The following is a 27,252-nucleotide window of genomic DNA, read 5'->3' as shown; positions in this document are numbered from 1 at the left end:
TCCTATATATGGAAAAGTGAAAGTGCCCAGATAATCATGTGAGGAAAATGGAAGAGCCCATTTCTTGGCAGGGGAGTTAGTTAACTTTAGGATACTTCACTAATTAACTCAGTTCTTGGAAACACTCCGGATTCAACCTGTGCGAGATTGGTTATCTTAGCAGCTCCTCTGAGCGTGAAGTAATGCAGGAGTGCTAGTGACAGTTCAGGTCAGCTGCTTTTCTCTTTGGCTCTCCCCTGATTCTGGTGTCTATGGTGTACTTCCAACTCTGTCTTGCGGTTTTGCAGGGATAGACACAAAATGTGTAAACTCGCATCTTTCCTAACGAAGGACTAGAAGAAGGTTGCTCTGCATCATATAACCGTATTTTCCTTTTACTTTTCCATCTCTAGAAAACTAGAATTCCCTCAGGATTTTTTTTTCATTCATTTTTCGTGCACATTTGCGAGACAAAACATCTGATAAGATCTAGCACCACGGCTGCTTCACAGTCTGCTACACAGAGCTTGCCCTTCAGCCTTTGCTTTTCTTTTCCCCTGTCCTTTCTTCTATTGATACAGGTCCATTTTAATTATATTTTTGGATCATATTCCCATACTGTATTCCATAACCCTTATAAATACGATAACTGCCACATCTCAGAGCCCAGTGATCAGTTCTGCTGCAGAGAATTTCCTCTAGTCAAATGGCTCATGTCTGGAATATGCTGATGGTATGTCAGGTATGAAGGCAGAGGGCATTTTGTGGGTATTTGTGTTTTTAAGTGAGTATATAAAAAACAAGTAAACATACCCATGGGACAGATCCACAAAATGCCCACTACTGCATCATTATAAGTAGGTGTAATTTTCCTTATTTCCTTTACAGAAACCATTATAATCTCAATGTCTGACCAAAGCACTGGTCTATGAAAAAAATTAATTCCTTACCACTCTTCAGTTTAAAAACTTAGTTTACTTCAGACCCTTAGCCATTATTATTACTATTATTATTAATATCATTATTAAAAAATCCCCAAGATGGTTCCTTGGATTAAAATTTCTCACTGCTACGTATTTATGTAAGAACTTATTGAATTTTCACTTTCTGCCTACATTCCTGAAAACAATAACCAGTGCCTGTGAATGTTCACCAGTAATCTACTGCAGCATTGGCCCCTCTCTAATAATCATCGACATGGAATCGTTCATTTCAAATACTCTTCCTTGGTTTTCTATTGTACAGAATTAATCTAATGGAATGATGAGCACTGGTTGCTCCTAAATTCCACAAATTCACATATCAGATACATATTATGAGGCATGGATTTCTCTGGAGTAAACTGTGAGCACCCCACTGACATGAAGATACTATCCCAGCCTGAATAAATTACACATTAACACCACCCAGAAAAATGGAATTTGTAAAAAAAAAAAAAACCAAAACAAATAAGACCAAAGAGTAACTAACCATATTAAACCTAGTTAATCTGTAACATTCAAAAATTATATTAACTTCTAAAGTAAAATAACATCATTGATAGGCACTCGTTCTTAAATGCAAATGTTTTCTTCTTCCTTATGGAGGCACCAGAAGACACAATGGGAATGGACGAAACAAAAAACTATTTTGTGTGTATTAGGAGTTTTCTTTCTGTTACTACAAACAATCATCCAGCAAAAGCAGACAAGACTGATTATCATTTGGCTGTGAGTTCTACTCTCTCTTGCTTCTGGTTTTGCTTTTCCTTGGTTTTCAATGCCACTTAAGGTGAGAAAGTGTAGTTTGGGAATCAGCATTCACGGTTTTAAGGTAACACTTCAGGAGAACGCAGGACTCTCATACAATTCTCTTATCACATGTAAAAATAAAAAAAACCACAAGCTCTCAAAATGCTGAAGAGCACAAGTATTGACATACATGAGGAATGAGTTTGCAGGACCATTGTATATTTTGCTTTCACAGTTCTTTTTGCACTTGCTTCTGTCTAGTTAAATGCATTAGTCCCTGTGACCTTTGGAGGTCACATTAAAAAGCCTCACTGGTACTAGTACTCCAGAATTGTTGCCCAGCTGCATTTCACATTAACTTTAGTAAAACCTCCAATTTGAGCTTCTTCCAGCTGTGCTTTTACTATCAAGAGCAATACATTTGCTTTATGGCCATGAAGCACCTCAGCATGTTCTCTTTTAGGACATCTATGACCAATGCTAAAGCATTGTAGGATTATGTAATGTTTAATTTGGCCTCTCTTCCCAGACAATTTGACTTTTTAAATATTTGTAAAAAGGTAAGATAGTGCTTTACCATCATGTCTTTTTGGCAGAGCACTCCTGTCTATGAAAAAAAAAAAAAAAAAGGATGACACTAAGAGAATAATTGGTATCAGCAGTTTTCTTTATTCCATTTTATTGATAATGACTCATCACTCAATGTAATGGGATTCCAAATTTTCAATTAACTTTATTACCGTACTCACCTGGACTGAGCCCTAATAAAGTTTCTTTGTAAATCTCTTTATGATTCATATATTTCCCATCATTGTATTATCTTTTGACCATATTCTATGATCTTTACTCAGAAGATACCTGTTGATAAAATCTTCCAAATCAGTATGACTACTGTGCTTTGAAATGAGGCTAGACAGAAAAAAACTTGATGTAAATCCAACACTGCCACTGTGTATTTCTCTGTATTGTCTACAATGTCAATTGAAACCACTGCTTCAATTGGAATAGCAATGTAAGTCTTTCTATTAAGAATCTTCATATTTGGCACCATCCTGTAGTTTTGCTGCTTTTACTCACAGCAGTTCTTCAAGACCACCCCTCTTCCAGCTCGTATAACAAAGAGCAACAGAAGGCAGAGATTTATCACAGCCTTTAGGAAGTCCTGGAAATCAGAGAATAAGATTTAACAGACAGAAACTGTTATGAATGATTTGTATTGATGGTGCTGATTCTCTAGAAAGATGACTAATAAATTGTCTTGACCCTAGACCTCTCATTCTCATCAGATTGTTTTACTTGCTCATTTTCTCCTTCTCTACATTTATTTGCCTTTCTCCTCTTCCCTCATTTTATTTTGCTTATATCCATTTAGTTAAAACACATTTTTCCTTTCTTCTTGTTTTTTTCTCCTTTTATTTGTGCGCCTCCATCTCCCTTCTTGTCGCTACTGATATCCCATTCAGGTTATAAACCACTGAAAATAGAGCCTACATGGGTGAATGATATCAGTAGAAGTGAGAAACAAGTTTGAGATAACAAATTACAGACAAGCACTAGGACAGCAGTAAGGCAAAGAAGGAAGCAGGTATCTCTAAGACTTAGGCATCCTCACATCAGCTGCAGAAGAATCAAGTTTTCCTGGCAAGCCATACAGGCTCCCTCACTCCTACGGTTTCACCACCATGGGAACTTTTTGGTGATTTCTTCTGAGTGAGGATTGTATCAATAACTTGGAAGAATTCTGCATTGCTAGAATCAGTTATGGGAAGACTATTTCTTAAGCTGTACAATTTATCTTTCTTATCACAGCTTTCAAATGTTAAGGATAATGACTTGATATGTAGAGATCACATACTTTTACTACAGTAACTTTAAATTACAATACCACTATATTAAAGAACCAAAAGATGTTTAGTGTAGCAATATACAGGAATACTTCATGGATACAAATAACATGTAGGAAAGTGTTTTCCTAAATGCTTTGGTTTTGTTCTCTTACCTTTATTTTCAGATATGATTTTACCAAGAAAATTGTTTAACAGGCTAATAGTTTAAATTTCTTACTTGGCTATTTTATTCTCACTTCATGCAAGGAATTTACTCCTAATTAATGCCTGTGGAAACAATTTTTCAGATGTTTACAAAAACTACTTTAATACTAGTTTCATTTTTGCTGTTTAGTATTAGTAGTTTGTATTATACAAATAATGTGTTTTCAAAGAGCTACTGCATTCCATGTTTTTTTTCCTATTGGAAATGAGCAATAAATTTTGCAAGCCTCATGGGAATATCCTCTAGGGCTTTTTGGCTGGTTGGTGAAAAGCACTGACTTAGCCTGTACATTTTGGTTAGGAGAAGGTAGCTATTTTGGCTTGTTTTTAGAGTTAACATAAGGAAGATTCGTTAAGATGTGTTTATTTCCTTTGCATGAAGAATGACAAACCTGATCAAAGCAACAGAGTTTGAACATGGGGAATTCAAAACTCGCTTCCCACCTGCTTCAAAACTCTTGCCTCTATCTAGCATTATCTGAAAATGAGAGTGGCTCAAGGCCTCCCAAACGTGCAGGTGTAGATTTCACTGGCCCATAAACATTCAGGGTAAAATAAATACTGCAGAGCAGAAAAAAATGTTGTGATTGTAGAAGGAAAGAAGGTAGTGTGTGTCCTGAGATAGGTGTCTATCACCCAGCATTTATTCTTTCATTTCACCTTTCACATTCTCCATGGACTGTGGGACCTCCTGCACATGACCATGAGCAATTCAGCCCTTTCATTCTGGAGCACTTTTATGACTTTTTGAATAAATATCAATTCTAGTCAGAGCAATTTCTTGGTGTGCATTCTATGTAACTCCCTCCACAGTAACTTCAGCTTCAGAGAGGTCCTCTGTTGCATCTCCCAACTGCCATCCCTGCCATTTCCTAAGAAGTGTTTCCAGGTTCTTCCATTACCGATACTAGAGAAAATAATTTTTCTTCTCTCCCCTGTGCTTGTCCTTTTGCATCTGTTTGACCCCAAATTCTCTATTCCAATACCTCACTGAATCACAATGTTTAAAGCTGGACAGTCTCTACTCCAACCTTCTGCTCAAAGCAGGACCAACTTGAACAGGTTGTTCATGGCCATGTTATAAAGTAATATGTGCCAAGCCTTCATACATGAAGTGCAACTTTTAGTTTCATCGGAAATAATTAAAACTACACTAAAGTTAAATTGGGCTTTTATTAAAATATATCTTGGTGTTAATTTCACTGGGAGCATTATTTCTTTAAAATTAGCAGAAATTAATACTAATTAATTTTCTATTTATTCACCTAATAAAAGTACTAGCAGTTCATGTCTCAATCCAAAGATGATGATAAACTAAAGTCTTTTTTTCTAATAATTCTTCATAAATAACCCTTGTAGTAACAAAAATGGTGCAAAAATAGCTAGATTAGTTAAAGTTTAAAGTTTTCCATTTGCCGATTGGTTACTATTGCTTCATTGAAACACTATTAAACCATACTGGTATATAATCAGTTCTGCCTTTAGTATTTGGCAGTTTTCCTGTTTAAGTTATAAGCTCTGTAGAGCAATGCACAAGCTTTTGTTTGTGTTACATGCTTAAGTGAAGGCCTATTACAACAGAATCACAAGTTCTTTGTATCCTTCACAAATGATGAGAGGGTAGAAGGGAAAAAATAGAGCCCTGTTCCATACTCACCTCACACAATTAAAAGATTCAATTTGCAAATGTAGCAGTGTACAACATACATGTTTAGCATTTTACTCATAAGCCACCATGGTAAATGTAGTAATGTAGTAAATTCACTCATTCATTGTTAAAGTTATGCCTTAGACAGGTATGGAAAAGTCTTCAATTAGAAATGCTCTCCCTTAAACCTTACAAAAAGCCATCTGTATATTTTACTGGATGTTTTTTCCAGCTGCTATGGTCAGATTTTTGGCTAGGGAAAGACTGTCATCTGACATGTAACAAAGCACAACCCTTAATTTCAAGTGCACGGGGTGTGATCACACATGAGATCCACATGCAGCCACAGTTTCTTTCTGTGGGAGTAGTTAGGGCTCTGTGCTGTGAATGACAGGTCTGATCACCTGCCCAGACTAAACCCCATTACAGCCATAGATCTTTATCTCAATTTGGCTAGGGAGCTCAGCTGGCTTCCAGCAGCTTGGGCTCTGTGTGATCTTCTGCTTTCCTGTGTCTTGTGACATTATCAGTGTAAACCATTAGGATTTCCTCAGTACCTTAGGAAAGAGACTGATGCATTTGAACAGCTATTACCCAAGAGTTTTTGCTGCAGTGTTTCATAGATGTTTACAGTACAGGTGGTCTTTGGACTTTGAAACAAATATTGACTTTAGTACATGAAGTCAGGTTTCAGAAACCTATCTGCAAGAACAGTTGTGGAATTGGTTAATTCTGGCTTCCTGACAAGGAACATTAGGTTAAATTCAGGCACATTTAACTTTTTTGAGATACAATGCTGGAACATACTTCTCCTTCATCTGGTATAAAACTGTAGTTACTTCTCTGGACCAAAACCCTTTACAAGTCTTCCCTATGTGTAGTGTATGTTTCACATACACTTCACATAGGGAAGTAGTGTATGTTTCCTACACTACTAGTTTATGTTTTCCTACTCTTCTATGCTTGCAGTGAAAATATTTACATACTTGAACTGCTTGATACAGGCAAACATCTATTCAAACACTCAGTACTAATCTAGTAAATAATGCATAGCATAATTTTACATGCATTTTGCATTACTGAAAATAACTACACAATGTTGTGAGCTCAAGAATTAGGCTTGTGTCGCTATCAGGAGAAAAAGATACTGCACACATCCAACATCCATTTTAGCCATGATTCCTATCCGTGGTTACTCACAGCCTTTTCAGAAATTCTAGCACTGTCACTGCTACAGAGCTTGAATGCTCTACTGGAGCTGTGAGGTCTGCAAGAAACTCTTAACTAAGTCAACTGATTGGTGACATCTTTCAGAAATCCTCCAACCTGACCTTGCTACTACAGTTGATCCAGACTGAGAAGGCTGCCACTTAAGTAGCAATTTCACATACTTCACCTGGGCAAATATATTAGCAACCAACAAAGATTATTATCTTTTATCTATGTCTGAAAGATTTCACTGCAATCAGTCATTTAGCAGTTTCAGATAAGCAAGTCTGAACTACAACAAAGCCAAAAATATTCTTTGATATCTGTCTAAACATCCATTAAGTAATGGATGAAGAGTATGTAGGATCACTTAACACAAGTATATAAAACAGTACTATACAAAAATTCATACAGCAATCACAACATATCAATATTTTTTAGATTCCAGTTAATAGAATATGGAATGGAAAATGGACCACACCAAAAGATCTTTAGGCTTATAGACATAGTTGCCTTCTCAGAGTTTCATTATGATACTCTTCTTTTTTTCTTTTCTTTCAAGTCCTTTACCCTGAAACAAACTAAAAAGCTCAAGAATTATGATGTGTTACAATCTTGCTTTGACCCTTAGCGACAAGAACACTTGTAGCAATGAGAAATATCAGTACCTGGAATGTTAGGTCTTACCTGTTGTACTAAAACATGAAAAATTATTCAAATGAGTAAAAAAAGCCCCCCAAAACCCTCCTGAATATGATCAGTGTTTGCAATGTGAATTAATACTATAAACTTCAAAATTTTATTCTTAAGGCTTAAGATCAATAACTTTTTCATTTTTGCAATGGAGAGTATTCAAGTTATGCACAAGTCTCAGTACTCCAGAAAATAAACCAGCCACACTAGATCATCTCAAGGAAGAAGACAGTTTTAGTCCTTTAAGTGGAAACCAAAGCCTGCAGCTTTACTAGGCAGGGAAAGAGAAGGACAAACCTATTTTCTTTACCATCTTAAACCCTACCCTACATAGGTGTATAGACTCCCCACAGATAACAGCTCATAGCTAAACATGTGGAAGAGTTGATCTTAGGGTATCTCTCTATCTTTCTTCTCCTCCAGTATTTTCTTACCCCTTGATTCTTCTTTTTTCCCTCTTCCAGGTTTTCCTATTAATCAATTTAAGGAGCACCTAAATTTCCTACATTCATATCAATTACTTGATTTCCATGCAGAGGATTCTTTCCTGCTTCTTGACAGGAGGTTGACAGCTTATCGGTTTCCTGCTGCTGCTTCTTTTTTATGTCCACAATCTGTGTTGCTTGTAATTAAACACCAGTGTTGCCTTTGGCCTCTCAACAGTTTGGTAAGTCAGCCAGAAAACAGATCAGAGCAGACCTGCCACAATAAAAACCTATCAACTACTCCTATTGACTCTGAGAAGAAAAAACATTTGACTCACACATATTAGAAGGTTTAGCCAGTGAAGTGAAGAATCTCATTTTCTGCTTTCAAAAATTGGTATTGAAATCAGCACCTAGCATAAGCCAACTCCTCTCAGGTATCCTCTTTTCTGTGTTTTTAGAAATCTTGGCTAATAAGAAAACTAATGGCAAGTTTATAGTGCAGCTTAATTGTTAAATTCTTCCCAATTGCTACCAATGGCTTAGAATCCCAAGAGCAACAGTCAGAGGTTTTGGGTAATCAGCTTTAGTTTGTTCCCTCTCCACCTCTGCAGTACCATAAAACATGTCACTGGGATTCTGTGAGTCTTTAGAGGCAAGGTCAGCCAGGTTATTTCAATGTGTAATTATTTTTAAGACACATACAGATATTCCCACGCAGTTGGCATGACTGTTTTACTAGGACTCAAGTTGGATTCCTGCCAGCAAATTTAGTAAGCACAGACCTGATCTCCTTAGAAACTAAAATATGAAATTAATTTACAGATTTTGAGTTCAAAAATATGTGAACCTATTCAAAGCTGCAGGTTTCATTTTTATAGTGTTTATAACAAAGAAATACTATAAGCAATTTTAATTTTTTTTTTTTTACTTAAAACTAGGAATTTACTCATCCTACCAAACAAAGCAAAACTGAGAGAAGTAAATGGACCTTTCTCTAAAGGTTAGATCATCCTTTGATTTAAAGAAGTATGGACAACAATATTGGTATATTGATGCCAGCTGCATGAGCTTGCCACACACAAAAGTGGTGACGTTCTTGTAGTCACAGAGTAATGAAAGAGTTGTAGCTGCTGGAGAGACTCTAGAAGAAACTGCACCAAAAAAAGAAGCCTGCCTTTACTCTGTCAAGAGGCAAGTCAAATGTATAGAAATAGAAATATATAGGTCTAGTTGTATTTCCTGATTTTTTGTGCCATGCAAAACTTGGGCAAATTCATAGACAGATTCACACACTGTAACTATGCTGAGTTTTTAAGTGATAGCTAAAAAAACAACCTAGAAAAGTCACATAAGGAGGGTAAGGGGAAAACATACTACAGTTAACAGCAACCTACGTGTGAGCAGTGGCAAAACCATTTATCCTAAAGATACCAAGAGGCAGGAGCCTATAAACACAAACTTTTGAGGTAAGAGAATAGTCAGTGTTTCAGTATAGTGCTTTAGTATATCATCAGTGGTAGTTTGATAGGGTTCATACTTCTTGCCAATAAATCTGACTCAATAGTTTTATAATACAAGCAAATACAATAACACTTAACCCAAGTTCAAGTGAGAAACAAAATACTGGTGCATTTTTGCTATAGGCTCCACTTAAATACAAATGCCCACAGAAAAAATTTAAAGAACAGCTGCCTCAGAACTGCACCAAAGTCCCAGCCCTAGAAATCTTCAGCTGCCGGGCCCTAAGGGTAACTTTTCAGTGCAGCCTGGCTTACAATCAAACAAACAGATCCTGTTTCCCGGGTTACAATTATCAGCTAAATAAACAGAATTTTTTAAACTTATCTACTAAACCCATCAGTGGCAAAACCGCAATTGCTTACGATAATGAACCAAATACAGGTGTGTCTGTGGGCAGCCAGTCATTTCTGCAGGAAAGTACATCCAAGAGGTGGAGCAGAAATTAGGCAGAATGATTGGAGAAGCCTAACACACTCCCTGGAATGTGACTTGAAACACAGTAAAAGAGAGCTGCAGTGCCCCTATGCTGAAATGGAAATGATTTATTATCTGAATGTTTCCTCTTTCCAACTCTCCCCACAATTAAGCTCTTTTTATTTCTGTGCTATCTGCCTTGCAGATACAGTTTGAGGCAACCAATTCTCTCCTGTTTTAATACTGAGTACATTAAAACCTTAATAACTAGGAGATGGCTTCTCAGGAGTAGAAGTCCATGTTAGTTGGGAGCTCAATCCTCTTATGATTTCAACCACAACTTTTTCAGCAACTTCAATGAAACCAAGACTGAGATCCTTGGAATGCATCTTCAGTACACCAAAAAAGGGTTTGCCTCATTTTTTCTGAAACAAAGTAACAACAATCAGCTCTATAATGGAGCTGAAAATATGACTCAGTTCATTAAGAAAAACAGACTAACCAAAATACTGATCAAGTTCAAACATACATCCACCTCCTCCACCAGGAAAAGCCAATTTCTTTATCTGGCATCTGCGAGACAACATCTAAACTATGGAGGAACCTCTGAATAAAATAATTTGCTGAACTCAAAAGCCAGTTGGTTCTTGCATCAAACTAAAGTCACATTTTTCACAAGTACTTTCCCAAGATTTTTGGAAGAAAACCCCAAAACTTTTATTATATCAATTTCTATTGAGATCCATGAGTGACTACATGGAGAAAATGGCAGAATTCCCTTGGGGAGTTAATTAAAAAATTCTTAAACCTTTTACATGCCCTTAGAGAAGCTGGGATTATTCAGATAACTTTGGTGTGATTTGCCTAAATATCAATTTTTATTTCTAAATCAAATTCAAGCTTCACATCATCATTTAAAGTACACTGAATTTTTAAACTGTGATGGATGAAAGTAATAGAGGAAAATTTGGAATTTTTAGTGAAGCACGTATTTCTGTAGCAGTACAGAAATGTCAATACAGCCTTTGAAATAGATAACTCAAAAAAGATTAATCAACAAGAACCAAATGGCAGCCTTCTCTGCTCATTCCATTACTTGACAGAATAAATGTGCATTTACTTTCAGGTGCTAAAACAAACGTGCCCAGTATTAATGTATTAATATGGTTTGAATTTTTGGGCGTTGATTTTGGATGACCTTACAACTAAAGAAAAAATGGGAGTACTCATTACCTTCAGACAGGCTCTCACTAATGTAATTTTTCATGATATAGTATCTTCTAATTTATTTAAAATAAAAAAGAGTGTAGATTACAAAAATTCTGATCTGAGTTAAACACTGATTTTGGTTAATGATAATGATTCTATGATGCACAAGTTAACATGGAAGACCCATAGTATTGAAGTTGCATATACATCTGAGAACTCTCAAATTCTGACAATGAGTCTTCTGCTTAACTTTTTAAAAATCTGCTACACTATGCCAACACAAAAAAGGGCACCTTCCTCCAACTGGACTTTCTTCTGTTACTATTAGCCCAATACCTGTACAAATGCTTGTAATAGTATAACTTCTTCCACTGTATGAGTTATAACAAATACACAAGTATAAAACACAATGACTGCATGAAGGTCTATAATGGCGGTGCCAGAAAACAAACAAAAGTAATAAAACCAAGCAAACAAACTCCCCCACAAGAAAGCCCAAACAAAAAATCCAAAAAAGCAACAACTCAAAAACAAAACTGTAAGCAAACAAGTATACTGATGAGATATTTTAAAAAGTACATCAGTCCTTATCAGCAAATAACAGGCTTAGACTCTCATTTCTAGCTGTAGTCAATAGACAACACTGCTCTTTTTCTAACCTAAGTACAGGAAATTCTTCAAAGAAGTAAAACAATTAATAGCTGACTTCAAATACGAGTAAACTGTACTAGCAAAGTTCAGAGAAATTCAGTTTAACATTTAATCCAGACTAATTCATATGGCTCCCATTACCATTAGCAAATTAAAATTGCTGTATAAAACGTCTGCTTACAAAAAGATAAGTTAGTTCCTTTAGACTATGAAGGAAAACCATTCATCATAAAAGAGACTGCAAACTGAATAAAACCTATTCTATTAAAAGATAACTTTAAAATCTGCTTGCTGCAACATGTGTTTCTCCATGCAAGAGAAGGTTCTCACACTGCAGAGCTGTTTTCACCTCTGTGAGCAGACTGACAGTTAATCTGAATAATTTTGTCCTATTCTGGGCTTCATATCTGTTTTCATCCTTGTGCTTCAGTATTGCTGGAATGAGAACAGCTGTGAATGGGCATGTTACTATCAGCAGGTTCTCTGAAGGATCTGGACATGGCCTGGTCACAGCCTAAACAAGACTGCTCTCACTCTGAAGAAAGGAAGAATTCAAATTCATAAATCTTCTGTCAGTATTTAGAGCCTTATTTTCAGTGGCAGTTTTTGTCATCTGTCTATGAATTCTATCTTCTTTCCATAAAAATGTAGTCAAAGGAGTGCAAACTGCAGATGAAGTTACATTATGTAATTGCTTTTTTTTCTTTCCAATGTACAATTTTACATGTTATGCAGAGGTTAAATTGTGTTAACACTTCTGAAATCACATCATGTGCAGTAACTAAAACGGTCATCTGTCCTCCTCCGGGCTCTAGCTTGCTATACTCCAAAAAAGGCGAAAGTTCAGAGAGAGAAGGCAAAAATTATTTTAAGCTGCCTTAATTTCCCTCTAGGTTTAGACACCCAAGGAGAAGTCATCTTTGTTGTGAACTACATTTTCAAGTAACCTACAGGCAGGTTTGCACCTCAAGAAAGCACGGAGCCGAGGACTGTTTACCTCTTGTCACATATCCAAGACAAGAATTCCTATAAAGCTGTAGAAGGGGAATAATTCACCAGATCTGTGCACATCAGATCCTGAAAAAAACAGGAATTCCTATAAATAACATTTTAACAACAAAAGTTTTCTGTACCCAACAATAAACAAACAGGTAAATTGGAATCTACCACTTTATTTTGACCCCTGCTTAGTAATTTTATGATAAAAGTTTCCATCCAAAACTTCCTACCTTGAAATAAAGTGAGGAATATGGACTGCAGCATCACAAAGAAAAAGTCATAGTTAAAAAAAAAAAAGCTGAAACAGAATGACAAACAGAAGTTGTAGTTTTCATGGGCTGTAATTGACAGAGCTCCCACAGTGTGCTTATTTAGGATGCACTCTAGTGGACACACATATAACAAAATCAAACAAAGATACAAACAGTATGAAATTATAAAAAAATGAAAGCAACATGTCATTAGAATTAATTTCTAGCATGCCTTAAAATAGTGTCTTACATTTTGAAGGCCGTAGAAGGTTGAAATTTTCATGGTCAACATGACTGAACATGAATTACTAATTTTTGAAAGTGTTAATCTAGATATTAAGAATCAGTTATAAATATTGGTTTAAAAGACAAACTCCATCTGTTTATCCATTTCTCCATCCCTTTGAGACTGGCACAAGAAGCTGCTACGTATGCAGTGTTAACAGGTGTCATTTGAACTGTGGTATCAAAGTGTGTCCTTGAATGATTCTATTGTAACTGTTACTAACAAATATAATTGTAAACTGTGTCAAAATCTGTTCACTGGAACATCAACCACAAGGGTGTATTCATGCCACAGGAAAGGTTTTGACTATCATAGAAACTGCAAACCAATCAGAATTATTGTAGACAGCAAAGCCTGACCACTTAGACACAAAAAATAGTTCCACTTTTCATGACTGCAAAAGTTACACTAACATTTCTAAGTATTTATACCTGGTAAATGACTTTAAGGATGCTAATATAAGCATCCTTGGCTATTAACAGCATTCAAAAAGCAGTGTAGCAAAAAGATGGGCAGAGGATTTTTTAATAGAGGTACTTTATCATTAAGGGAAAAAATAATATATTACTATATAGAAAAATCAATAGTGCTCATGTTTTTTAAATTTTTGTAAGATTATTCTTAGTCTGATCTACATGATCAAAACTAGTTATTCAGAGCAGGAAAACATTTATTATGTGATTGATCCTTATCAGTTGGGTGCATAGATAGTTTTAACAGTTTGCCAAGGATAGCAAACCCCTTAGACTCACGGATACTATTCAAAAATTGAAGTGAAATTGTCAGAAAAATCTCTTTCATCCCAAGACTGAAAAATGCAGTGAATGCATTAACTATGCACTGATTTTGTAATGAAAGATATTTTCATGACCATCTAACCTGTAGTAGAAGACAGAGATGCAAAGGCACATTTTATTGAAGAACAGAAGGATTTCTTAATGCTGATGTTTTTTCCATTTATAACGAAGAGACACAGAACATTCTTGACAACCTATACCAAGATACCAGTGATTACAAACATCTGTTCTTGTAAAAATGCAATCTTTAAGGATTATAAAACTTATTTTTATAGGTAACCATGGATCAAGATAAATATTCTTCTAAATTTTTACAAGTGAAATTTTAGAAATAATAATGGTATTTAGTAGAGAACACATTTAATTTCTTGATTTACAAATTCAAGAAAAATGCAGAAAAGTCTTAAAAACTTGACTAATCAAGACTAACATGCAGACACTTGCAGCTTACCTAGTACCACACAATACCCAATAAAGGTTCTAATAATAAATATAATAATAAATATACTTATCCAATAACAAAGCCTAGATCACCTCATGACTTCTAGGAGACAAGATCTTCTAGTGTATTCTAAGTCAGAGTTGAATTTACCTCTTTCAAATACATTTGGGAAATCTGATTGGATTTTTGCACCAAGTTTGAAGTCCATTCTCTCCATCTTTTAATCTGCAGAGCATTCCCTTTTTCTGTCAGAAACCATCCAAATTCTTGGAAAATAATTTTCAGTAGTATTTTATTCTTTTAATATTGATTCAAATTATCATATTGTAGCATCTATCCTGAAATCATATTGACACTTTAGTTATATTTTTATTTATTATGGCTACCTCAATAAGCAATAAGTAGAAAATATATCTGCTGCTTTCACTTCAGCTGCAGTTTTCTTCCTGTAAGTCAGCCATGCTAGCTACAATGCTTTAAGAACAAAAGGGAAGAATCGGTATCAGAAATAACAGACTTTATACAAACACCTTGAAAACAGACACCAGAGAAACAGTTATGTAAATCAGTTATATTTATAAAATACATAAATCAAGATACTACACTTCAGGATAGCAAGTAATAAGTAGAAAATATATTTACTGCTCTCAGGTCAGTTCTAATTTTCTTTTTCTTCTTCTTCTTCCTCTTCTTCCTCTTCTTCTTCTTCTATTACTGTTGGGAGGTCTGTTTGACCCTAGAAAACAACAACAAAAATAGTCTACCAGCATTCACTGAACTTTGTAAAAAGGAAAATAGGAAAAAAACTACCCATGACAGACAAGTCAGTACTTATCAGTACAATCATGTATTCTTCCATTCAATACAAAGAAGGCCATCACCAGACTTCTGTTATAAAATCCAGCAAATCTGGATATGCATTGTGATTTTGAGAGCAGAATCGATAGTACAAGGCTGTATGTCTTTTTTATCAATCTGTTCTTAATTTGTAGCAAACATGTCACTGTAAAACCTGAAATAACATCCCCAAAAGCCAATGGGGATTGGCTAACACCTTCAGGCATGAAAACTTGGCACATGTAGGAAGCAGCAGGTACTTAAGACTCATTTTCACCTCTAGTTTTACAATTTTCTTATTAAAGAACCCAGAAAATATGCCCAAAGACTCAAGAATATTTTAAAATATGTAATTATCAGAAAATTATAAAAATTGGGGCTATATGGGATCTTGCATACACACATGATTTACCTCAGTGGAAAAAACAGCTGTGAAAAGCTGACCCTAAGAACGGTCATAAGGTATATTTTCATAAATCTATTGTCAGCACAGAGAAGCAAATTTTTAAGAATCAATCATTTATAATCTCTTTCTAAATACTTACTGGTTCACTCTCATCTGGCTCCTCAGGTCTATCTGTAACTTCAGCTACTGTTTTTTCATTTTCCTGTGGCAATGAAAACCAGTTTTCAGTTCAAATGTCCCATGTCATGAAATCGCATTTCAGGTGTGTTAAAATGACATTATGTATTAATGTAAAGAGAACACTTTAGATAAGTGCTGCTATACAAATTTAGTAGTATGGGAATATGGTCTTGGTATGCTTAACCTTATTTTTAATTTTTTTTAATTAACAGCAATTTAAAGTTTTTACATATTCATTTCTTCTGTCACTTTCATATGCTCATCTCCCTACAATTATGTTTTGTCAGTATTTTAACCAAGTTTTCTAAAAACGTAGGTATTTCTAAAATACTCTGTGCTCCACAGAGTTTTAAAAGCTTTAGGGAGATAAGCATGCCAATTATCCATGTATGTTTTTACTGAAGCAGCGTTAAACGACCATAAACACGGATATCTGTTAGTATAAATTTCCACGCACCACTAAGATAGCAGAATCCAGATGCACTACAATTCCAAACCACAGCTCTTTTTCCAGGTACAGTAAATGGATTTTGTGCTAACCCCCTGTAAAATATTACTGTCTTGGTACTTAAATTAGACATGCTGATTTTATAAAACTTTCTAATAAATACCATCGAGAAATGTGGAAGCATCAGGTAAGCTGACCTTATGCTGGATTTTTTGAGTAAATTTATGTTCTGAGCAAAATTCAAGTATAAAACCCAGACTACAGAAGCCAGGTGTTAGACATTCCCCCTATCTACACTCTTGTTTCTTTAATTATGTGTTAGTTCAACACCCATGGGCTTCTGCTTTGTGTTTTGTAATTGATGCCTGCATCTGGAAAAAATGGCTGATAAATGGTATTTTCAAACCACCAACTAAGCATTGGCTTAAACCTCTTGGTCTTCCTGCTGCAACTGCATTTCAGCTTCTTTTTTCTGTGCTTCCAACTCTGCACGTTCTTTCTCCAACTGAGCCTGCAATCAGTTTAAGAAAAGACAAATTAGAAAGAAAAAAAACCCCACATGTATCTTTTCCACCACATTATTTACAATGTATTTAATATTGAAATAATAAATAAAAATTAAGCATAAACATAGCTGCTATGTTATGCTAATACTAAAGTCCTTTCAGTATCATCTGGTTTAACATTTTCAAAGGTTTGAGAAAGGCATTTGATAAAGAGGCTTTACTACCAAGAGGAAGAAAAAACAGTTAGTGTACAGACTTCAGATACTGTCTCATTACACAAGCCCTTTATCAGTTTGTATTAGTTATCTCCTATCCTTTGGATTAAGTTCTTTGATACTTTGTGTAGTGCCTAGCACACACGGATGAATCAATATAGAATCAAGTCTATAGAAAAATTTGGCAAGCAGTATCATTAAAATTAATCATGTCCATCAGCAACCTTTAGTATTTACAAGTGGAAATATCTAACAGGAAATGTTTATTAATTGGGAACATAAGTCCTATTACATCAAAACTTCAGAAACTGCATAATCTAAGTATTTACATTCAACAACCTTAGAGAATACTGTTTGCTCTTGCATTTTGTGAGCAGTTACAAACATGATCATAATTTTCTATTCCTTTTTGGTACGTAAACGTAAAACTTACCTCAGGATTTGACTACAAAACTGAGTTAGGTTAAAAAATGCATTTAATGTGAGTATTGTTCAACATCTTTCCAATAGCTTAGGTGAAATGATTTATTTAATTCTCAGTGAATTAGCTCTAGATACAATCTCTTTATTTTCATTTACTATTTTACATCACTCATGAAACCCTTAAGCACATTACTTTTGGGTTGCAAATTACTAAACTCCGAATTTCAAAACTGCAAGTGAAATAAAATGAATGCATCATACACTAGAGCTGGGCTTAATGTGATCAGCATAAATTTAAAATGAAGCATTTGATTTTAACATCATGGAAGTCATCTATACAAAAAAATCCACTCAGGTCACATCAAAATCACCATGGCAACACTGGGTTCACATGACTTCTTTACTAGAAGAGAAAGAATGGCTAGAAACACAGATATTGTATTTATTTCTCATATTATAAGCCCAAACAGTATTTTCAGTTACTGCTCACATAACTCCTAAACTGGCTGCCTTTTAACTTAACAGCCATCACTTTTTAATAACATTTTACTGCATAGTATGTAACTTTTCCTACCCATGTGCTGACTAATAATTGCAGTGACTCAGAAAAGTGGGATTAAAACACCTGCTTTATATTACCTTTATCAAAATCATTATACAGCTATTAGAAGTATACAAAGAGCTCCAAGATGCAACAGTACCATATGCTGCTTGGAATTATCTATTATTAAGTATTAATAACCTGACGTTGCTCTTCAAGTTTCCGCTGCTCTTCCTGGATTTTTAACCTTTCAAGTTCTGCTATGGCTGCCACCCGTTCTTGTTCCAGCTCAGCTCTCTCCAGTATTCTCTATTTTAGAGGTAACACAGAATCAATTAAACATAAAAATGAAAGATATATTAAATAGCATCAATGATATTATAGCAATTTTTTTTTTTTGCTTAAGTTGGATCCACCTTTTTTTCTTCATCTAAGTTTCTTCTGTAATTGTAAATCCAGTGTGCAAGATACTCTATCGGATCTGCTGGCCGATGCTCTACAACCTCTGCCAGTCCCTTCTTCAAGCAATTTCCCAGGCATTGCTTCAGATACTGAGACTCCATCCAAATCTACTGACAATAAACAGAAGATATTAGACATCCATGTCAGAATTAAGTTAGGGTCTTTAAGAACTCTTGCTTCAGGTGCCAAACACTCACTATGACATTACTTTTTACTAAGCTTGCAATTTGTATAAGTCATTTAGCAGTGGTTTAGATCTCAAAAGCTCCAGTGACAGGTCAGTTATAACAATCACTGTAGAAAAAAATGCTTATACTCCACCTTACTGTTTGGACATGTATAATTCATAAACTATTTAGAAACATGCTGCCAGTTCTAGGTCTGCATGATAAAAAAAAAGAAAAAAAAAACCAAACCCTGAAAACCACAACAGGACATAGAAAACTTATACACAGATACTCAAAGAACAGGCAAGTAGTTCTGAGGACAATTAAGGGGTAATTTTAGCATGAACTGTCTGTCAAAGCCATCTTTAAGACATGCATACAAGGCAAGGGCCTGAAGCACTCAGTTCACAGTTACGAAAGGCACAGATCTCTGTGCACACACTATACCAGCCCAGTTTAAGTAGACACGAGCCTTCCTTTGCTGTCAACGGGGCTGAATCCATGCTGGGGCAGAGAACCTGGGCACTTAGCACAGCAACAAATCCAGTCCCACCCCCCGCGTTCACAGCGGCTCCTGGTGACCTTAATGAAGCCACCCACGCCCCCCGGTCCGGGCTGCATTTGAGCACCGGCTGGGCCTCGCCCCTTCCCCTGCGCTCCAGGCGGGGCGGGCCCGCTCCTCATCGCTGCGCCGGGTGTTCGACATCCCGGGAAAGTCTGGCCCCTTACCCTACCTCGCCTCACGCTCCGCGACAGCCGGTGGTGCCGCTGCCCTGCTTCTGGTGCCGCGGGCTGCGCTGTAGCCGCTCGCCTTGTCTCGGAGAGCAGCCCCGCTCCGGCTCCCTCCCGGCAGCAGCTCCCAGAGCCGCGGGACGGCAGCGCCAGGCCCGCCGCTCCCGGCCCGCCGCTCCCGGCCCGCCGCTCCCGGCCCGCCGCTCCCGGCCCGCCGCTCCTGGCCCGCCGCTCCTGCCGCCCGGCCCGGCCCCGGACGCGCGGGGTTGCTCCGCAACAGCGCCGCGAGCGCGGCCGCCCGCAGAGCTGACGGAGAGGAAAAGGATATGCTCGGAAAGGTCACCGATGGCACAAAACCGGGAGGAGGGGCCGAGACCTCAGAGGGTTTTGTGGACCTTGAGAGAGACCTCGACCGGCTGGAGGGATGGGCAGAGAAGAGTCTGAAATTCAGCAATGGCAAATGCAAGGTCCTGCACGCGGGGAGGAATAGCCCCACCGGGAGAAGCCGCGGGTGCTCTGCTGGAGAGCAGCTCTCTGGAGAAGGACCTGGGGGGCCTGATGATCTTGCAGCAGTGCGCTTGTGGCCAAGAAGGCTAGTGGTATCCCGAGCTGCATTAGGAAGAGCATTGCCAGCAGGTCGAGGGAAGTGATCCTGCTCCGTCCTGCTGAGGCTCTGCCTGGAGTGCTGTGTCCAGTTCTGGGCTCCCCAGTGACCGAGACATGGAGGTCCTGGAGCGGGTCCAGCACACGGCTATGAAGATGATTAAGGGACTCAGGCACCTCTCTTACAAGGAAAGGCTGAGAGAGCTGAGCCTGTTCAGCCTAGAGAAGAGCTGATTGATAGAGGACCTCATTAATATGTATAAATATCTAAAGGGGAGGTGCCAAGCTCTGCTCTGTGGAGCCAACCACTAGGACACCACGGAATGGACAGAAACTGATGCATAGGAAGTTCCATTAACTTTGTGCAGGTGAACCCACACCGGAACAGATTGCCCAGAGAGGTTGTGGAATCTCTTTATCTAGAGATATTGAAAACTATCTGGCTGCAGTTCTGTGCAATGTGCTCTAGGACAGCCCTGCTTAAGCAGGGAGGATGGACCAGATGACCCACTGTGATCCTTTCCAGCTGTTTTAATGCTATCTCTCTGTGAGCAGTTTCCTTTCACAACCGATGTGGGTTTTTCTGCTCCCTGCAAAATTCATCGGCTGACGTTCATCTCAAATTTGACCAGCCGTATGTTTTACTGGTAACTTCTAATCGGGTATTTAAAAGCCTTGCAAACAACTGCAGCTGGAAGAATTAACTCCGTATGTTTGTTGATTCCGACGCCTAAGTTGCACTAACATCATCTTGGCCGCTCCCCGGCAGACATTGAAGGCGGGCTGCCTCCCTGACGGAAGGGCAGCTGGCGGCGGTGCCGTGAGGGCGAGGAGCCGGCCGCAGCAGCTCGGGGCTCTGAGGGGCGCGGGCCCGGCTGTTGCGGCCGGGGCCGCTCCGGCCGGGAGGTGTCGCTGGCGGCCCGCGAGCGCTCCGCGCAGGCCGCAGGGCGCAGCCGCCCGCCCCAGCCTGAGCGGCCGTGCGCCGGCGCGGCCATGGCGGAGCGCGGCACGGCGGCCGAGGCCCTCGTGGGGCAGGTGGTGCTGCCCGGGGACCTGCTGCTGCTCCCCGCGCACTACGACGAGGACGCGGAGGGCGAGCGGCTGCGGCTGAGCGCGGGCGCCGCGCCGCAGGGGCGGCTGCTGTGCGGGCCGGGGCTGCGGCGCAGCGGGGCCGGGCTGCTGGTGACCAAGTGCGGGCTGCTGCGGCACCGGCCCGGGGGCGGCGGCGCCTACTGGGTGGACTCGCAGCAGAAGCGGGTAGGGGCGCGGCGGGACCCGGTGTCCGTGTGTGCGTGTGTCTGTGTGTTAGCCCCCGTCTCGCCCGCTGACCCTCTGCCCCCGCTCCCGCTGCAGTACGTGCCGGTGAAGGGCGACCACGTCATAGGGATCGTGACGGCCAAGGCGGGGGACGTGTTCCGACTGGACGTGGGCGGCAGCGAGCCGGCGTCCCTGTCCTACCTGGCCTTCGAAGGCGCCACGAAGAGGAACAGGCCAAACGTGCAGGTGGGTGCCCTGGTTAGCCGGCGGTAGCGCTTTAGCTGCGTCGTTTGGTGGCGCTTCTGCTGCGTTTCAGTAGCTTTTCTTTGGGGAAGTGTTTTCACAAGCCCGCGTTAGAGGAGGTGGGCAGGTCTCGTTGTAATGGTTTCGCCTTGGTCCTCCTCCTCTTATTTTGCACCATTAGGCCGCGGCTTTTCTGGGGTTTAGTAGGAGGACTGCAACTAGCGTGGTTTGCTCTCTCTCAGCTGGCCGGGTGCTTCACTCATGTTTTCCTTTGCTCATCGTGCTGCCAGGAGCAGATGCAGTTCATGAGTAAGGTGCATCCGAAAGGGCATCCGATGTTATGGTTTTAAAACACGTGGTGCTGGTAGAAAACGTTAGTTGTGTGGGTTCTTTTAACAGCACTGTTATGCATGGTTGTGCTGCACATGATGCCACAGTTTCTGCACTCAGATGAAATGCTATTACCAGAATGTAAAAAGAGGTGTAAAGAAAAATACCACAGGCTGCTGTGATATTTTGTGTTGTCCTACTAAATGATTATAAGAGATTATACCTTTGTTCTTTGATGCTGTTTTGTTTAGGTGGGAGATCTTATTTATGGTCAGTTTGTTGTAGCAAATAAGGACATGGAACCAGAGATGGTCTGTATAGACAGCAGTGGAAAATCAAGTGGCATGGGAATAATTGGACAAGATGGCTTCCTCTTTAAAGTTTCCTTAGGTCTAATAAGAAAGTAAGTACTAAAAAATGTAAGTAATCACTCTCACATGTAATATTCTGATAGCTGTTTCTTCTGAGTACTGTGGGCAGTTTGGTAGATCAGACTGTGTGAAACTTGTAGTGCATTGAAACCAGATTTACTGAGTATGGATTGATCTAGAAAGAAAGTTTATTTTTCCTCTTAAGAGACTTAGAAGCTCTTTTGTGTGGTGTTGCATCACCTGTTTAAAAAAAGCGATGTGGTTGCCAAGGCAGTATGGAAAATAAAAGTAGTGACTTGGGGCAGTCAAACATTCAGGATAGTGTTTCAGGTATGTACATATTACCTTAGAGTTTAAAACTTGGCAATGCTTTTTGTCATTTTTCTGTTTCATGGGGTAGTAGAGGTGTATGTTTGGCTGACAGCTGATTAAAGGGATCTTTGCCCATCAGTACCATTATTTTCTGACTTCCAAAGAAAAATAAATAACACTGAAATAAAGATACAGATTAAAAAAAATGTAGGATTTTAGTTTAAAACTGACACATTAGTCCAGGAACTGTTTCATAAGCTTTTATTTGTGTTGTGAACTTTAGAGTTGCTTATGCTGATGTAAATACAGGATTTTTTTTGTGACTGTCAAAGAATACCGGATTACATGGATAAACAATAGTCAAACTTTGTTGCTTTTTGGGTGGAGCTTTTGTTTGTTTTGTCATTATCTGGCAGTGCAGAGCAGCTTTTTCATACCTGTCATTGTCTGATTTATAGGTCCTATCAGAAGTCAGTGTGAACTGATACAAAAACTTTTTGCAGCCATTCTGTTTTCCAAATTTTGTCTGTATGCAAGTAAAAAAATAACAGCATATTACAATTAAACTGCTAAATCCTGATATGATATTAGTTTTTGTGAATACTGGTTCAATCTTGATTTAATCCTAGACATGTTACAGTATTTAGTATGCTGTTATCTAATAAAAATGAAGTGGTCTGTTTATTGCTGTTAATACTGTTTCCTGAAGTAGAAAGGAAGTCCTGTTTTGAAAGACACCTCTGGGGTGTCAAATAAAGAGCATTTCAAAAATGTCATTTTGTCAAACAGTACTTTTAGAATTTATTAACACATAGAATGCTTGTAAAAGTATCAATTCACTTTAAACTAGTCAGGGGTTATCTTTGAATCTAATGAGAAAAAAAATCTAAATTTACAATTTTTTTTAGGTGCATGTATTTTATATGGCAGGAGCCTTGAAAATCTGATACTGTATTGCTATTTTGAATGTATATGCAACTTCATAATCTTTCACTGTTTCTTAAGTAGATTCCATAATAGCAGCACTGCTGGAGCTACTGGTCAATAATAATGTGATGTCTGTAAGTGTGAGCACTCCTTCCTCTGACTTCTTTTTTGCTCTTGTCCACAGGCTCTTGGCTCCCAAATGTGAAATAATTCAAGAGTTGTCACAATTGTACCCATTTGAGCTGGTGCTGGGAATGAATGGAAGAATATGGGTAAAAGCAAAAACAGTTCAACAGACTTTAATTATAGTAAATATTTTGGAAGCCTGTGAGTATATGACTGCAGAACAGAGAAAACAAGCGCTTGCCAAACTGTCAGGGAACTGATAGAAGAAAACCTTGAGGATTTGTTTGTGATGACTGTAGGGTGTTTTGGTTATTTTTTGTATTCAGATTTATATTAAAAGCCTTTTTTTAAATGAAGTACTTGGTTTTGGTTGTTTTTCATTTCCTTTCTTTATCCACTTAGCTTCATTTAATTTTGTTTAAGGAGTTTGTTTGGACTCACCTTTGTGGTTATGAAGCCCTGTTTACGTTCATGAATTTTCTGACTAATGGGAAGATGGTCTCTAGAAGCTTTCATTAGCTCTGAATTTTGAAGTGTTACTACCTAGGTCTTCTTAAAAAAAACTGGTCATTTTGTGAGCTGCATGTATTTGTTTTTATAGTTATTAAAATTTCGAACCATCCATGTTTACTTGGGATAGTGAAAAGTATCCCATGGGTCATTAATTTTGGTTGGGTGCTCTATTTATACAGTGACACAAAGTAATTATTAAATATATTATGAAATTTGGGAATAGAAATGCCGGTAGAGAATACCAGAAAATAATTGCAGGGTGTAGCATAAAGCAGTCACAGGGTGGTTAAGGCAAATGATCAGATAAGACCAAAAATATGTTCACAGGGACATTGTCACTTTCCCTAAGTGATGACCTGCCTAGAAGTATTAGGGACATAGTGATTAGGATGTCACAATAATAGCCGTGTGTTTCTTGGTTCAAGACACTGTTTTCTTTAGTAATAGGGCATAAAGATGCCATAGAGCTTTGCTAATATTTAACAGAGTCAACATTTCTGAAAAAAGCTGTGTTTGGCTTCTTTGTGTAACAGTCCCTTGATGCATATTGAGGAGATGCTGTCCTAGGAAGGGTAAGCTCTCAGTGGATTTTAGTATGTGAGTAATTTGCTACTGTTTTGAGAGAGGAAGAGAAGGCTGGATTAATGGAAGGGAGTTACTGATGCCTTCTTCCTGTGGGAGAAAAGCTTGATTGTAGGTACTTAATGAGCTGCTTGCAGCTGTTAGGCAGTCATTTAGATCTGTGATGTTCTGTGCTTCTTAATAAGCTGAATGGTTTAATAGCAATAGTTAAAGGAAATTACTAAAAATGAACTAATTAGGGTGAGCCTGAATACCATCTTAATTAAAGTGGAAACATAGTTTTTCCTGTTTATTCTGTATTTCATCCAAAGCTCAACCTATGGCATTTGATGATAGGGTTGTCTTTGGCATCTCTGTTGTTCAGAAATTGCTTCAGTTCAGAGCCAGCTCCTCTGAGTCATCTGTAATGTGCTTACCTAGGGCTTCCCCTGGTTCAGCAAGAACACCACTCAAATGGTTTCCACGTGAGTCAAATGGCTACAATTCAGAATTCCTTGTGAATTTCACTGGTCTCCCTATTTAGCATCTAGGGCATTGCTCATCTGGCTTGGTAGGTCTTTAGTCATCTTTTTTCACCTGTCTCCCAGGTGAAGTGACTTTCATTCATATCCCATAAACCTTCTGGGTCTGTAGTCTATCTCTTACTACACATGAGAAGCTGTAAATTAATCAGGTTTTCAATAACTGTTCTTCTCTAGAGCTTTTTCAGTTTCAGCTAAGCAGAGCCTCTGCACGTTGTCTGTTATTGGAACAATAGCTGGCATAGGCAGAAAAGCATTTGCCAAATTATCTCAGGGTGCTAACTTTTTATTGTGAATTGTTCTTGGATCATAGTAGTAAAACCACAGGAATGGGCCATGGCATGGATCATTTCCTGGGTAGCTGTGGCTTGAAATGGAATTAGCCTTACCTCTGCCCTTTACTCCTTTCCCTTCCAAAAGCCTGCGTTCCAGGCTTAACCTGCAAGATACAGATGAACAATCCCTGTTAAAATGCTGGCTTGGTAGTGCAGCACAGCAAATAGCAACCTTGAAAGTTCTCAACACAATCTACACACTATTCCATACCACACATCATGCTGTACCATTGTCACCCACTTATCACCCAAATACAAGTTTAGGTAAATCAAGAATAGGATACAAAATGCATTAAAGTTATGCTTGCTATTAATTTAGCAAAATTAACCAAAAGGTTCCTGGGTTTTGCCCCCTACACAATCATTTTAAGTATGTGCTACACTTAAGTTTGTTTGACAGTTTATACAGTGGAAAAACATTACAGTGAACAAAATGGGTGTGGGGAGAAATGCTTGAAAGAAAGTACACTTAAACACATTACTGACAGAAGACTATATTCATGTTTTGGGTTTTTTTAACTTGGGCAAAAAAAAACCTTATCGACATTCCTCAAACCAATTACAATTTGACTGGCTTTATCTAACAAAGCAGCCATTCAGACTAAGTCTAAACAATATCTTTGCAAACTTTTAGTTCTATGTTGGTGACTAAACCAGTCACGAGGAAGGGTTATGGAGTATAATTTGGTTCTAGGAAGAAAAGCTGATGGTGATTTAGTTATGTATTTTGCTGGGAGTCTCCCACATTCCCATTAAAGGCATATAAACCCATATATTTTTGGAAATAGGACTTGCAGAAGGGATGCTGTGGGCTTGAAATGTACCTTGCTAAGTAAGTAGAACATCTTTTCTGTTGCATTTCTCCATGATGATCACCCTTATTAGGTTAAGTCATTATTTAGTTTTGTTAATTTCAGATACTCTATGATGTGTATTGGATACTTTGTTATACTGCTTTTCTTTCAAGCTGTTGTAATCAAGCTATGTAAAAATGGTAGATGTCAACATGAAAATTGTTCATATGCCCATGAGAGATGAGCATAACGTCTCAAAAAGAAAGTTCACCAAGAATTAAACAGAAACAATGCGTTGAAAATATACATAGTTTGTGGCCTTTCCTATGTTGATGTATAAAGAACAAATGCTGTCACGAAATGCAGTGTTGAAATTCAGTTTGATAGTAACACATTTGTGTTTTGCTCTAGCAGAAGAAAGTTACACAGACAAATAGCTCAGTGTAATAAGAGGATTAAGAGCTCAACTCTAAGGCCGTGGTTAGAGTGTGGCTGTAGTTCTGCTAGATTAGAAGTTTACTGTGCCTAACTACTCATTACAACCTTGCCACCAGGAGTTGGAACTGAGGCTTGCTGGCATGTGTATTTGATTCCTAGCCAAATTCTGTCAAAATGACCCACACTGGCATCAACACTTCTAAGACCAGGGTTATTTTGGTTTTATCACATGGATGTTCTTTAGCAAAAGAGGCCGTGGAATTTTTCTCCCAGATTTTAAATATTAAGAACAGCTCGTCTTCTACTGGAGAAGGTCGAATTTGTTAGAGGAAGCCCTTTTTTCTGCCTTAGATCTTGGACAAATGCTTCTGAATAACATCTAAATCAACAGGTTGTTTTAAACCTTAAAAACTGATCACCTCCAATGATTACATGGAAAGTGTTTACACCAGAATTTCTGGCTACATACAACCACCTTGGTGAGATACATTATTTGACTGAAAGTCTTTGTCTTAAAGACAGTGTAGGGCGCTTCAGTTGTATTAATAACACAAGCAGTCTTGTCCTTACGACATCTATAGATTGTAAGATGCTTAGCTACTCTTGAAGTCCATAGCAATAAATTAAACATGCCAGTTTTATCACAATAACTTGTAAGAGAAATAGCCTAGAAAC

At 38.3% G+C, this 27,252-nt stretch overlaps 2 protein-coding genes across 3 annotated transcripts; one reads left to right on the top strand and one right to left on the bottom strand.

The window, feature by feature from the left end:
* Positions 1-13,080: 13,080 nt before the first annotated feature.
* Positions 13,081-20,445, bottom strand: DYDC1 (DPY30 domain containing 1). The gene is made up of 7 exons (XM_038140846.1): positions 20,440-20,445; positions 19,305-19,976; positions 18,281-18,433; positions 18,066-18,173; positions 16,610-16,690; positions 15,691-15,753; positions 13,081-15,044 (listed from the first exon to the last, which is right to left on the bottom strand). Exons 1-7 carry the CDS (start codon positions 20,443-20,445, stop codon positions 14,967-14,969), a joined length of 1,161 nt encoding a protein of 386 aa, XP_037996774.1. The 3' UTR covers positions 13,081-14,966.
* A 326-nt stretch (positions 20,446-20,771) lies between these two features.
* EXOSC3 (exosome component 3) lies at positions 20,772-23,750 on the top strand. 2 transcript variants are annotated; one of them, XM_038140627.1, is made up of 4 exons: positions 20,772-21,085; positions 21,182-21,331; positions 21,910-22,077; positions 23,453-23,587. In XM_038140627.1, exons 1-3 carry the CDS (start codon positions 20,822-20,824, stop codon positions 22,063-22,065), a joined length of 570 nt encoding a protein of 189 aa, XP_037996555.1. In that variant the 5' UTR covers positions 20,772-20,821; the 3' UTR covers positions 22,066-22,077; positions 23,453-23,587. The 2 variants fall into 2 exon arrangements, with proteins under 2 accessions (XP_037996555.1, XP_037996554.1); XM_038140626.1 differs by having other exon boundaries at positions 20,775-21,085; positions 21,910-22,061; positions 23,453-23,750.
* Positions 23,751-27,252: the final 3,502 nt, after the last annotated feature.

Source organism: Motacilla alba, chromosome 6, assembly GCF_015832195.1.
Source record: "Motacilla alba alba isolate MOTALB_02 chromosome 6, Motacilla_alba_V1.0_pri, whole genome shotgun sequence".
Taxonomy (NCBI): domain Eukaryota; kingdom Metazoa; phylum Chordata; class Aves; order Passeriformes; family Motacillidae; genus Motacilla; species Motacilla alba.
This window is presented reverse-complemented; position numbering and strand designations above follow the sequence as displayed.